The following is a 14,983-nucleotide window of genomic DNA, read 5'->3' as shown; positions in this document are numbered from 1 at the left end:
ATTCCCTGCATTTTCCCTGTAATTTTAGATGATTTTTAAATTCCCTGCATTTTCCAGGTTTTCCCTGTGGAGTGGCAACCCCGCAGTATTATTAAAAGAGGTTGCATTGTCTAAAAATGTATTAGAAAAGATAACAGAAAAAAATTCAGAAAATGGTAAAAGTTAAGATATTGACTTTGTTTCAAGTAAATATTTTTTTAAATGATACATGGTATTATTTAAATTAAGTAGCAATAAAAAAAGAGCTAAAAGTAAAAATGAAAATAAAGCAAAAAATATTTGCAAGGATTCTTAATCATATATATGATTAACTTAATTAGTCTAGAACAATTGTTTACTTAGATTGCATTTTTTAATTTTATACAAATTAGTGATCTGTTTAATAATTCTTAAGTTATCACAAATAATTACTACTTTTCTAACTTATCTTCAAAAGCTTTGTAAACAAACAACAGCAATTAAAACCATACAACTTATTTACAAATGTATTAACAACCTTAAACGTTCTCTCTCTCTTTCTAATCGAATTGATTCTTCCCTGTTTTGTCGTTCAATTTCTCTTTGCCTAATAACATCAGAAAATCTTCTGTCACGTTCCCGAGATCTTTCACGCTCCCTGAATCTATTCTCCTAAAATTAGAAATATATTACTTATTGCATTATAGCATAGCTACAGTCAATTGGTTGCAATACAAATAAATACTTATTAAAAAATATATTTGGATTCATCAAACAAGTGATTTTAAATGTTACTTTTTTTTCTACTGAAAATGATGTATTAAAGCCAATAATTGTTTCTTAACAGGTGCTATATGATCAGAAATTACAGCACCAAAAATTTAAAAAGGAAAAAAAAAAAAAAATTCTTCATTAACTAGACCCCATATTTCCTTTCCTAATTAAGGTTTTAAAATTGTTTTTATTTGGTACTTATTTAAGTCTAATTATTAATCCCATCTCGGAAAATATCATGTTTGTTGCAATTCAAGTGCATTCGAAAAATTTAATTGTGATGCTACCACCAATAGTCAAATTTTGATAACTTAATGACTAAATTTTGCTTTTGTTATATTTAACTACATGTAAAATTGTAATGAAGCAAAAGTTTTTATTAAAGAAGTTCAATTTTTAAAAATAATTCAAGAACTGAGACACATAAAAAATTCACAAAATATCAATGGATAATAAGAATAAATAAGTAGAACAGTTTTAATATTATTGAAATAGTTTTTAAGCAGAAAAAATAAATAAAACTGAACAATTTTAAAATTACATAGAATTACTGAAGTTCAAAATATAAAAGCTTGACTCAGACACAAAGTTATCAAAGGACAAGTAATACTTTTTTGTTAAACATTAAATTTAAAGAAATATGCATAACTTCACACAGTGTTTTCATTACAGAAAAAAAATGGGAGAGAATTTCTCACCCTTTCTCAAAAACAGGGTGAGATTTCAAAAAGTTAAGTGAGATTTTTACAAATTAAAAAAACACGAATAGATTTGGAAAAAAAATTATTAAATTTTTAAAATTATTAAATTATTAAATTAAATTTTTAAAATCTTCTAATTGAATATTTTTGCTGCATCATCATATGGAAAATGTTCTATATCTACTTTTTCAACAGCTATTATATTTATTTGGTTAAAAAATATCCGTATTTGTTTCGTTTTGACCGTTTCTACGGACATTTGTTTCATTTTCATTTGTTCGCTACGGAGTAGAAGATGTCGCCTTAACAAGGTATTTGTTCATCTTACATTCATGCACAAAAAATGTAAACGACTTACATGAAGATACCTTACCTACGGTGAACACATGGTTGCAGAGAAATGTGCTCTGAAAGGGTTCCGTGGTTCGGGGAGGGGGGTGTTCTACTGTTCGCACCAGTTCTGAATAATACTGGTAAATAGGGAAGCTAGATAACAAGGACCGATGTTCAAAATAATAATGAAAGTTCAAGGAAGAAAAGTGAAACGGATTTTATTCAAAATGGCGAAAGACGAAATTTTTTTCCAAAATTCGCGCATTTTGAAACTGATTAATAGAGTGCGCGAACTTCTCGCGTTTATCATTTTTTATTGCGAGAAAAGAAAAAAACATGCGAGATTCTCGCGTTCTCGCTCTGTAGTGAAAACACTGCTTCACATTTTATTTGAGTTATAAAGAATAAAGTGGCACTCAAAATTGTTTAATCTTTTCTGAACTTAGGAATAATTTTAAATATGGAAGAGTTAACTTATTTAGATACCAGATATTTAAACTCAGAGAACATTTATATTGTAACAACTTTCTTTTACCTTTGATAAAAATAATGATCTGCAGTCAACATGAACAAAACCGGGGACATATTCTGCGTTAGAACTTGTTATTAAATATAACGTAATGATTATAATAATATCTATTATTTACAAATTACATTATCTATTAATTATATTACTAGTAGTTACTTTTTGGTTGTATGGTAGATTTACAAGCCAATATTTAAAAAATCAAAGTATATTATTCTCTCTCAGGAAAACTAAATACCACAAATTAAATCAACTCACAAAATTGCGTGAATTTCCAAAGGGTCTTCTTCCACCAAAACCTCTATTAAAACCTCCCCTGAAAAAGGTACCACGTCCTCCTCTAAATCTTTCACGGCTTCTAGATCTTGTCCTTGTTCTTCTTTCTCGGCGTCTCCTCTCTCTTGATCTATCTCTTAATCTGTGATCTCTTTCTTTTGATGGTGTTCTTTTTTTGCCATCTTTCAAATAAAGAGAACAGGATACATAAAAATAATTTCAATTGATCTATAATCAAACTAACAAACTATATGCTTTTTTTTAAAAAGTAAAATTGTTAAATTTTACCTTCTTTTTTATCATTTTTCTCCACACTCTTCGATTTGTCTGACTTAGGTTTCTCAGCTGACTTAGTTTTCTCAGATTTTTTGTCTGTAGATTTTGAATCTTTACTAGCTGATTTAGTAGTGTCAGATTCCTTTTTATCTGAAAAAAATTATTAAAGTCATTTTATATATTATTTAAATTAATAAGAATTTTTAATAAATAGTAACAAATTAACAAAACCAATAAATGCTTAGTTGACATCAAATAGATTTGAATTTAGAGATGTGTTATTTGAAGTAACTCATGCAACTTTCAACATTTCTGTAATTAATTCAGATGATTAAGAACCTTGGAAAAGAGTTATCTAAAATATGCTCTTAAAATGTCACTAAATACATATGTAAGCTTTTGCAAACTATGTTAGACCAACTTAGAATTGCAAAGAAAAGTTTTTTTGCTTCTTAATATTAACAAGTGTACTTCAACACTATTTTAGATCACACTAAAAGTGTAGAAATAAAATAACTTCCCTAAAAACTTGAGAATCCCTTGGTTTGTTGCAGGATGCCTAAATTTTCAAAGATCGAGAAAAGGCTACTAACTTGAGAAGCTTTTTATCTAGTGAAGATTAACTACAAGGCAACCATGAAGATAAACTGCAGCAATCATTTGCAATTTTAACAAATTTTGTAAAATTTAATTATTCATTTTTTTACTAGCTTGATATTTTCGACAATAAACAAAATCGGCAATTAAAAAAAATAATTAGCTTTTTTTTTCAGATATTTTTATTTCTTTTATATTCTATACAACTAAACATAAAATAAATTCTTATTTACATGTTAAGGAATAAATATTCAGCATAACTAATTATTGTAATTTAAATTAGTGACAGTGGAACAGGAAATTTGCATGACAAAATTTAATGATTTGACACTGATTGATCAAATGATGATCCAACGTACCTTCACTTTTCTTTGTTTCGGACTTCTTTTGAGCTGCTTTGCTCTGAATTGCTTTAAGCTCTGTTCTTTTAATGGAGCCAGTAGGTTCTCTTGTAGTCTGCAAAATTAATTATTTTCAGTTAAATTTACTTAAAGAAATTTTTTCAAGGATTTGAAATAAAGTAGAATCTTGATAAAATTAATCTTTTAGAAAAGATCTGTCTCTTTAAAAGTCTTATAACTATCCTAGAGTATTACTATCTGAGAAAATTTTCAAAATTACATTTTGTAAAAAGAAAACCATAAACCAGAAGGGGCAATATTAAATATTCTATATTCCAGTAAAGAGAAAAATATTTATTTTTAACAATACTACAAAACAATACCAAGGAGAATTTTAAAAAAACAAGGAAATGCACAATGACAGTGCACATTAAATGAACAACGACAGTGAACATTAACATAGACCTAATCATGTCCAGAATTTTTTGGACTGTGACAGAATTAGGTGAAAGTATTGGCACACAAATCTAAAGACCTGAATTTGATAGAGGGTGTCAGGGGTATTAGTGACACAAGGTGAAAAACGCTGGAAATTTTATGTCAAAAAATTTATACAGGGTATCTGCTACATTTTAGATTCTTAAATTCATGACTTTTCGTGATTTTCCATGACTAATTCCAAGAATTTTTCATGACTTAACGAAGTTGCTATTTTCTCCAACAAAAACGCAACAATAAATTAAAAAAAGCATTATAATAACATTATTCGAAATAGGTATAACCAAAACTATTATACTCTTCATCTTCATATTAGTGATTTGAAACTTAAAAAACAGAGTAAGGAAAGAGTTGAAACAATAAAATAGCTGAAAAAAATATGAGAGCAAAAAAAAATATTTTTCTGCAGAATTATATTCTAAAGATACTTTTCTTGGTCATCATAAAGGAAAGAAATACTCCTGATTTTTCTGTCATTTCGGAATTAAAAAAATTCGCCAATAACTGGTTTGTTTCAACTAGAATTTTAAATTGATAAAATTAAAAAAATAATAATAATAAAAATTCTTAAATCACAGAAGAGAGTTTAAAGGATAATTCGCTCTAAAAATATTTTGTATTATTGTGTATTAATGTATTATTTTCAAAAAATGTATTATTTTTCATTACTCTTCCTCTTGCGTACAAAAAATAATTAGTAATCTTTAGATGATTAGCAATCCTCAACATCAGATATGAAAACAGTTCTCGGCTCTCAGATAATTTTTTCTGAATTTTTGTTATTTCGCTTTTTAAACCTGTCTAACCTTCCATTCGAACACATAAAAGTAGTCTCATAAAATCGCTTAGCAAATTCACCAACATTGATCCAGATACTGGAAAATTGCGGCTTTTTCGATTGGTGAACCACTTCTGTAATGCTTCTTTATTCTTGTCATCTGCTTTTCTCAACCATCTAAATTTTTTTCATGAGCAGAAATTATTAATTACCTATTTTTCCATATATTACAAACTGCAGATTTTGATAGTTTATATTCCCTGTAAATATCAGCTTGATTGCATCCATTTTCAATTTTTCTGATTATGTCCATTTTATCATCAATGGAGAACGTTTTACGTTTACTGCTCGCCATAGTTAAATTTGAGATACTTGTTTTCAGGATTTTCTTAACTGAACTGAGAGCAAAAAGGAGTTGAAATGAGGACCTTATCAACACATATTAGTGTCCAACCCTTTGACCAATAATGAATAATTACTCATTCCCTCTGACAGAAAATGCATATTGATCCCACTGACATCTTACAGGTGCATCAACTGCCTGGGTTGGAAACATCTACTTGGTTTGTTTAGGGATGGGAAAGTGAGATAAAAGCAAACAAGAATAAATGCTTATCGCTACATTCCTCTCTACAGATTTTAAAAATTGGTATATGTATTTATTTTGAAGTAAAAATTTCAAAATTATTACCACAAAAAAAAAAAAAAAAAAATCAGCAGAAGACAGAAAAAAGTTCATTACATCCAACTTCCTCACTTTTTTGGTTCACTATATCCACAAAAAATAACATGTGTATAGCAAGGCACGGGATCGAACATTTCGTTCACTTTATCCGGGAGTTCACTATAAACCGCGTTCTGAGTTAAGAAATCAATATCATACATGTTTTGCACTTAACATAATTTCTTGAAATAAGACTTACAATTAAATTACCCATCAATGATGAATTATAATTAAACTACCACTTCAACAGTAAATAATTTAAGAAAAATCTCAGCTGTCACAAGAAATATGATGTATGAATTTTAAAATCTTGTGAATGGGAATCCCAAATATTGGATTTTAAAAACACGTGAATACGAATCACAATGCGTAGCTTTTAAATCATGAAAAAATACGAGAAAGATGTTTGATATTACAAAAGGGTGAATACAAATCACAATATGAATTGTGACATTAGATTTTAAATTCGTGTGAATATGAATCGCGTTACTGGATTTTAAATACATATGAAGACAAATTGCAAAATTAATTTTAAAATCACATGAATAAGAGTCACGATGTAAGATTTTTAAAACACGTAAATATGAATCACAATATGTAACTTTTAAATTAGATAAATACGATGGTAAGATTAAGTAAGTCGATGTTTGATATTCAAATGTAAATTATATTCACAAAATACAAGAAAAAAAAACGAAATAAAAAAGATCATACACGATTATTTTTGTATTTGAATACATATTTTCTCGGTTGCAAAACCCGAGAAATAAATTTTTTTTGCACCGTTGGTATGTTAAATTTCACAGAAACGAAGAAATTAGTTTGTTTCTTAACAAAAGAAAAGTATTTTAAACCTATATAGATTTCTTACAAAAATTTTCCTCAAAAAAATGACAACTAATATATTTTAGTTTGCGGGCCACAAAAAAAGGTTCCGCGGGGCCACCAGTTGGTAACCACTGGTCTAGATAAATGCAGAATTCCACAATATTTCCTAGAAAGATCATACACCATGTTCTTAATTTTTAGACCCGGAAGGATAATATGAAAAACCTGGAATTATGACTTTGAATATTTGGCAATATGCAAAGTTGGTGCCACTAATTTGCATTAGCAATGCAACTATGGGAGAGACAAATCTCTTATTAGAACTTATTTTTTGTAATGTTCCTACGACTATCTTTCTCATAAAACTGTGATGTACTTTACCACATTTTCTTAAGAGCTGTTTAGTGCACAACATTAAAGTTTCTGTGTTTATTCAATTTTCTAATTGGATACACAAAACAAATATTTCCTTAAAATTTAGTCTTATTTTCTTAGCATTTAACAACTACTTCACTATAGAAAAAAAGTAAAGAAAAAATATAATAGAATTTTTTTTTTTTTGAAAAGAGATGAAAACATTTTTAAACTGTAAAAAAATAATAAAAATGACAATGATTTTTAGAGTCAATAAAAATTGATTTTTAGAGTCAATAAAAATACCAGATGACATAAGCCACAGTCTCTCCAATGCCTTAAAAGAAAATCTGCAAATTTTTGGATAATTTACATACAGAGTAGAGTTGTTCTCCTAGAGTTAATTTTAAATACCTAAAAATAATTCTTTATACATGAAAACACCAAAAGCAAGCTTTATATCAAAATAATAAGAAAATGTAACCTTTTCCACGGTTATGATTCTACCATGCAGTTCGGTGCGATTTAATTTCTCAATACAAAGTGTCGCTTCATCACTAACTGCCATTGTAATAAATCCATAGCAACGAGCTCCAGGTGTCTTAGCGTTAGTCACAATTTTGGCAGTAGAAACCTAAAGAAAAAATATATAAATTCTGTTTAAAAATTCTTAATAAATATACATACTTTCTTTTTTCGTTGATTAAGAGGCAAAAGGGAAAGTAAAATATAAAGATTACTTAATTATAAAAAAAAATATATATATCTTTTTTTATATTTTGCATCAGGATTAAATTTAATGATCAAATATTCATTTTCAAAATAATAACAAATTTTGTACGGATAGTAACCCAATGGTAATCTTTTTAAACTAAAAGTAAAAATAATTTGGTCACTAATAAAAAATGAGAACTAATACATGAATCTCAAACTAAGAATATTTGGTAACTCTTTAAGAAATAATCTGACAACTAATTTTCTTTTAACCCAGATATTAATTTATTTAACCAGGAAAAATTCCCTGGAATGAAACGAAATAAAAATACATATTGTGCCACATTCATTCTCATAGCTGCCAACTCATTGGAACTGTCCATTGATTAATAGATTTATATACATATTTCAGAATTATTGATGTCATTGGGTGGAAATAATTGTTTTTCTCTTTTGAAAAACGATATCAAAACTTAAACTATGTTGCTACTAAGAAAACCTGCACAAATTGGCAACTATGCAAACTGCATAAAAAAAATCAACCGTATAATTAGGGTGTGTAACCAGAGTTTTCAACAAAACATAAGCACCTTTTAAGTAGTCTTTAAACACTCAAAAAATATTTTTAATCATTCCCCCTCCCAAAAAAAATTAAATAAATAAAAATCATTATTAGAATCTGTGCAGCAATTAAAAATAGATTTTTCTATCATTTACAGTTCTTAATTTATTAACATAAAATCATTAAAATTCAAAAACTATACATAATCATGATAAAATAACTAGTTTCTGATAACTAATGCCAGAGAAAAAAAACTGAAAATCATGCATTTTTGTAATTTAGAAGGACAATCAAAACAGCAAAGAAAAAAAAATCTATTTTTGGAAGATAGAATATCAAGCACTTTTTACTAACCCCGATTTTTTTGTTTTTTTTTTTAAAGCACCCTTAAACAATTTTTAATAACGCTAAGCATCTTGATAATTTATAGAAATTGTAAAAAACAATTTGCTATTACTGTAAATACGGATATATGTTACATCTAACAAATCTTTAAACATTCCATCAAACTTAAGAATTCCATTATCTAAGCTAAGAGTTAAAGCAGGGCTCAAATGTGTTTTTGATAAAAAAATTAAAATTCCAAGAAAGAAAAATCTTTAACAAATAGCTCCTAGGTTTAAGAATGTGAGTTAGTATAAAATTCTAATTGCTTGATAAGTTTCATTTCATTGGTAAACAAATTTAAAATCTAGTTATGCTTAATTTAATTTTACAAAAGTTAACGTAAGTTTTTATAATGAAAACTAAATTATGAAAAAAAGAAGAAAAAAAACATTGAGAAAAAAAAAACTTCATTTTACGGCAAAAACCAGATTTAACGGTTTTAAAAGAGACATATACTGTATTTATACTGAATAAGATTATTCTTCATTCATAGTAAAGAGAACGGAGCAACTTCGATTGACCTGAAGGTCTAAGGCACCTGAAAATGAGTATGAAATATGGGGATTGTCTAGCTCTGCCTAGACAATCTGCGATTGGTAACAGCAAAAAATTATTAAAATTTATTTTATTAATGCATTCTAGCCATAATTTTATCACAAAATAAAGTTACTGTATCTATTTTTAAAAAAACTCACCTATTTTATGCTTATGCAGTTATTATTCAGAAATATATACTTCTTAATTCTTATTTATTCAGATGTGATTGTCATCACAAAAGCATACCTTTCACTCGTTCTACATTTTGCAAAAAATGTGGAATACTACAGTCGAAATCTATCAGATCCTTTACTTATCCCTATAACTTATTTCTCACTTTTATAGCCAGTCCCGCTGAAAGCCAAAAATTGGTTCCAGCCAACTGTATTAAAATACGCAAGTTATTCAATTAGAAGGAGAATGCATTAGTCAATCTAAAACCTATGTTTTAATGAAATTTTACTTTGAAATGACATATATTGTTTGCTATAATGTTTTGAGGAAATAAATTAAATTTAATGATCAATAAAAAATTATAACTAAAAGCTAAAGCTGGGTAAAAAAAGCTTCTTGTATACTATATAACCACTAATAAGATTTGATTAGTTCGTTAATAACCCCAACCGCCAGCTTGGTCTTAAATGTGAAATACCTATTGAAGTGACCACATAATGTATTTTCATCCTCTTAACTAAAAAACCAAAATTTCTTTCTAACTGGTGAAACATTTTATTTAATTAAACGAATTCTTTCTTTACACAGTTAAACAAAGACTGGTAGCCAGGAAAAAAATTGTTGAACCAAGTCAATTTAAAATTGGTTTCATACAAAATAATGTGGTGTTACTAAATTTTATTAGTATAAGCGAGTTATCGATTAGGAAATTAAATTGGCACAAATGTAATCAATTGTACTTACTTTACCGTATTTGCTGAATAATGATTTTAAATCATTAGCACGTGTCTTTTCTGCCAACCCACTAACCCAGAGATTTTTTCCACTTGCAGATACTCTTTTAACATTATCACCTAGAAAGACATAAGGACTTTTAAAGAAAATGGTAAAAATAAGTGATAAAGCCTAAAACAAATTACAACTCAAACAAGCATCTCTATGTAACTCAAACAAAATTAGTAAATTTATAGTACCTGTATATTCAATTTATTTAGATTATAAAGTTTATGTTTAAAAACATTTTCAAAACTTTTTAATTCTATTATATGTGTCATTTAACAAAAAAAATTTCAACTCAGATTTGCTTAAAAATGATAAAACTCAGCCATTATTAAATTCAACTTAATAATAAGTTTTGTAGTTAGCATTTCTCAGCAGCAAGCTTTCTTTTTTGCACAGATTAACTTGTCAGCACAGAGGCTTAGAGTAACTTCGGGGAAAAATAACATTTCTTTCTTTCACTGTGATTGGGTGAAGAAAATAAAAATTACAGTTGAATTAACAGGTAATCCCTCTGACATGATGGTATGTTCTCAAGTATAACAAGGACGTTGCTTGAGAATGATACACTAATAATAACTGCTGCAAAAATAATTTAGGACTCATTTGTGCAATGATTCTCCAACATGAAACAAAATAAACTAGTGTTCAAAATTGAGACTATGTTTAAAATGGTTTATGCCTTCCATGTGAAAAGAAGCAAGAATGAGCTAATTGCCCGCTAGAATGACATAAAGACCAGATTTTGTGGTATACGCAGGCATAACGTTGAATGGAATAGCTATACAAGTCCTCATATTTTTTAAAAGTTCATTTGGTATAAGACATAGGAGTAATGCCTTAAATTTGCCATTTCTGGGAAGTAATTACCCTGACTTTATTATAATAGACAACAATATTTGGTCACAGTCATATTGAGCTAGTCTCATTGGTGTTTTTTTCCCCCCTCTTTTTTTTTCCAACTTGATCTCTCACTTGACCTAAAGCATGCCTTCTGGGATGCTGTAGAAAAGGTGATGAAAACTTCAATCTGAATCTGATTCAGGGCACTGGGCCCATGTCCAAGAGATAGTGGGTTTGATCCCCACCGGCCGAAGACTGAAGGAGTAGACCCGTGTAGTAAATGGTGACAGATGTACGTTTCTGTCAAGTCGCTAAGTCCTTCATGTTCCCATTACAAATCAATACCCCTGTGGCTATTGATCCAGGAGTTTCTTTGTCTTCTGGATTGGTTCAAAATTACAAGGTTACAGAGTTGAACATTAGTAGAAGCAAACTCAAAAAGGTCGGCCGTTCAACGACAGATATTAAAAAAAAACTACTCAGGATAAGGGCAAAATAGCCTGGTTGGTAGGGCACTGGGTCTATGTCCCAGAGGTTGTGGGTTTGATCCCTGTCGGCCGAAGTAAATGGTGACTGATGCACGTTAAATCTGTCAAGTAACAAAGTCCTCGGCTGTTCAACGATGGATATAAAATACAAAAATTATTCTATTCAGGATCTGAAAACGCTGTTGCTGAAAGAGTGCAATCAATTGCACCATGATCTTAAGAGCCTTATTTCCAGCATGAAATCCCTTAACCTGCATATATGCAAGAGGGAGACAAAACTCAATAATTTATTTACTTTTTGTGGAATCTGTAACCAGTTTTATACCCTTCAACTTTGATGAGATGAGTGTTTTATAATGTATGTGAATTATAACTTAAATTATTTATTATTATCACTTTGTACTATACCACATAACTACTTTATTTAAATATGCCTGGTAAATATGAAGATAATCTACTAAATCAGATAATTCTATTTACTTAAAACATCAGTGTATAGTGAACGCTTTGTAGCCAACTATGATATTTTAGTTCTCCTGAATAATGAAAATGATAATGACATAAGGATTGAGGGAAACCAACAATCGCTTCCACTTAAAAGAAATGTAACCACAAAATTATAAGATTTTCTATAATTAAATGATTTAAATGAAAATAAAGATTTCCAGTTTGGTAATAAGATGTTTCTGAATATTGTGTGCTATTAACTAGTGGAAATTACCCAGACACTCAATTTCAACTTTGTCTAGTCACTGAGCAATCACTTGGTACTTGGAAATGATATCTAATAATGTGGTATCTTTCATACTTAAAAATTGAACCTAACTTCAAAATTAAAATTTTACAATACAGGTTCAGGTGGGGTAAAGTGAGTATGAAATAAAGAATTTTTTTAATGAAGGCTGTAAAAACAAACCATTAAATTTAATTTACTGAAAATTTTTATGGATTTTATATACATTGTATTCATATACATTAAATATGAAGCGTAACTTATTTATTTGTTCGATTGTTTTCTAACAGTAATGCATTCAAAAGAATATGTTTTGATATACCCACTTTACCCAGAACTATACACACTGTACTGGGGTAAAGTGGGTATAGTTTTAAGTTTACTATATATTTCACTGAAAACATTTGCAAATATTTTTTTAGAAATAAAAATGCTTTTAAATAAATGTATCACAATTATATTTATAAAAAAAAAGCTAAAAAAAAATTTTTTTTTCTCTTTGTATTATTAAATTGAAGAGGAGTTAATGTTCATGGCTATCGAAATAAGGTTTTACTTCAGATGCAGTACATTTTGCTAAACTCAACGTTATTTCATCAATGTGCAAGACAACTGTAACAGTTTTTGGTTTATTTGAAATGTAAATGAGAATGCTAAAATTAATATCTATAGTGGTAATTTAAAATGCTTTTACTATTTATAACACATAAATTTTTTTTTTTAAATTTAATTGTTTTAAGAAAATTGCGATCTTTTCCACGAAAAAACTGCCCCATAAAGAATGAAACTTGCATGTAAACTCATCTATATCTTTAAATATGCTTACTAAGTTGTACCAATATGCTATTTAAGGAATTTTTTTAATTGTGTACTAAGTCTGTTATATTATTTCTTATTTTTTTAAAAAAACAAAATTTAAAATATATGTTTTAAGTGTCAAAATTACAGTGCAGAGTTATAATAGAACAAGTAAACTATTTTTTAGCTATTTCACTATAAAATAAAGCAATAGACATTTTTACAAGTTAACACAGTAAAAAAAAAAAATATCCTAATCATACAACAGTTAGTTAAGCATAACCATAAACCCACTTTACCCCACATCAGAAAACAATTCATAAATAATAGAATTTTGAAATTTATTCTTAAATTTCTATATAGATCTGTACTGTTACCTCTACCAGTTTGAACTAAAAGTAATAATTTTTGGCAGTTTTAATGACATTAAAAGAAAGTTCATCAACAGCCTAAAATAATGTACATTAAAAGTTTATCATAAACAGATTAATTAAATTTTTATATCAATTTCTAAAACTGAAATAAAAATGCTTTTTGCAATCCCAGTAAAATGTCTCTAAAAATATTAAATAATCATCTCAACTTAAAAGGAGAAAATAAATGTTTTTTTTAAATATATACCCACTTTGCCACACTTGACCCCATTTAATAAAGGAAATGAGTATTATAATACAATCTATAGTATGCTCTCCAATTAAAATATACACTACTTTCTAAACCAAACAATGCTTTAGTCTTTTAAACTCAAGCCAAGAAAAATCAGTTGTTTTTTCAGCATGCATTGGAACAGAAATTGGGGATTCTCCCTAAAATTTCTTTCCTTCAATATTCTGTCAGTTCATCTGATGTTCAAAGGATACACACATGTCTGACATTTTAATCACTAATTATTTAAAATTTTAAAATTAAAAGATTCATCCATACCTTCTGTAGCAGATTTATCTTCTTCAAGGCTGAAACATAACACCAAAAAATTTTTAATAATAGAAATAACAAAAATTAAAATACACTCATCATAAAACTTTAGAACATTGTATTGAAAAATTAAAAGTCGTTAATCAAAAAAAGTTATAACTGAAATGTGTACTTTTGTTCAATACTGTTCCTTCAAAACAATAGACTTGAATAATGAATTCGCTATACTAAATTAAACGTGTAAATTTTAAAGAAATCTAAAAATACTCAGAACAATGAAAAATCATCACAACTAAAAATGTCTCAAAAACATATTAAAAGAAAAATTTTTCAAGATTATAATCCAATGGTCGAGTGAAGTGGATAAAATTGAATTTTACTACCAATTTAACAAATGATTAATCTAAGTATTAGTAAGTAATTAAAAAATAGCTATATTTCCCTTAATAGTAAAGAAATGTAATGCCTGTATTAACAGAATAAACACATCTTTTAGCAAAGCTTCTTTCTTATACACAAATATCAACAGTTTCAAATAATTTTCCAACAGATATCAAGTACCTACAAAATCTGGACAATCTAAACAACAAGTAACATCAAATTTGAGAAACGGTTAACTGTTATGTGGCTTTTAATAAAACAGAAACTTCCAATAAAACAGAGAAAGCTATCAGGTTTATTCAAATTTGCATCCCAAGTTCTTATAATTAAAGATTTCACTCTTTAATAATTCAACATCAAGTTCCAAGTGAAGACCTATGCCAAAAATTCGATATCTAAATTTAATTGAAACTATAACGAGAAGTGAATAAAATGAAAGATAAATGAAATAGTGAATAGAATGATCCAATACTGAATATTACAATAATTTAATAATAAAAAACTTATGCTTTATTTCCTTTTATTAAATATTTTTAATATGAAACTGTACGGGACTCCAAAACAGAACTGGATTTTCTAGTTTCTCGAGTATTAGGAGATACAGCACGTCTACTGTGACAACTTGAAATCATGTGAGACACTCTAATTAAAAGCAATCCTGTACAATTATAAGCTTTTTTAATACTTAGTGAAAAGATACACATAAT

The 14,983-nt window shown here is 27.9% G+C and overlaps 1 protein-coding gene across 1 annotated transcript in view; it reads right to left on the bottom strand.

Moving 5' to 3' along the window:
- LOC107453030 (uncharacterized) overlaps window positions 1-14,983 on the bottom strand; it is a 28,342-nt gene that overhangs the window by 2,999 nt on the left and 10,360 nt on the right. Inside the window, exons 6-12 of the mRNA XM_016069725.4 lie at window positions 13,905-13,933; window positions 10,083-10,192; window positions 7,449-7,598; window positions 3,801-3,897; window positions 2,857-2,994; window positions 2,551-2,750; window positions 497-630 (exon numbers count right to left, since the gene is read on the bottom strand). Of these exons, the coding sequence (XP_015925211.3) occupies window positions 497-630; window positions 2,551-2,750; window positions 2,857-2,994; window positions 3,801-3,897; window positions 7,449-7,598; window positions 10,083-10,192; window positions 13,905-13,933 (858 nt within the window). The remainder of the gene's footprint in view (window positions 1-496; window positions 631-2,550; window positions 2,751-2,856; window positions 2,995-3,800; window positions 3,898-7,448; window positions 7,599-10,082; window positions 10,193-13,904; window positions 13,934-14,983) is intronic.

This window comes from Parasteatoda tepidariorum, chromosome 6 (assembly GCF_982258835.1).
Source record: "Parasteatoda tepidariorum strain Cologne lab strain chromosome 6, Ptep-v5.0, whole genome shotgun sequence".
Taxonomy (NCBI): Eukaryota; Metazoa; Arthropoda; class Arachnida; order Araneae; family Theridiidae; genus Parasteatoda; species Parasteatoda tepidariorum.
Note: the sequence above shows the minus strand (reverse complement) of the source record. Positions and strands in the feature narration are given on the sequence as shown.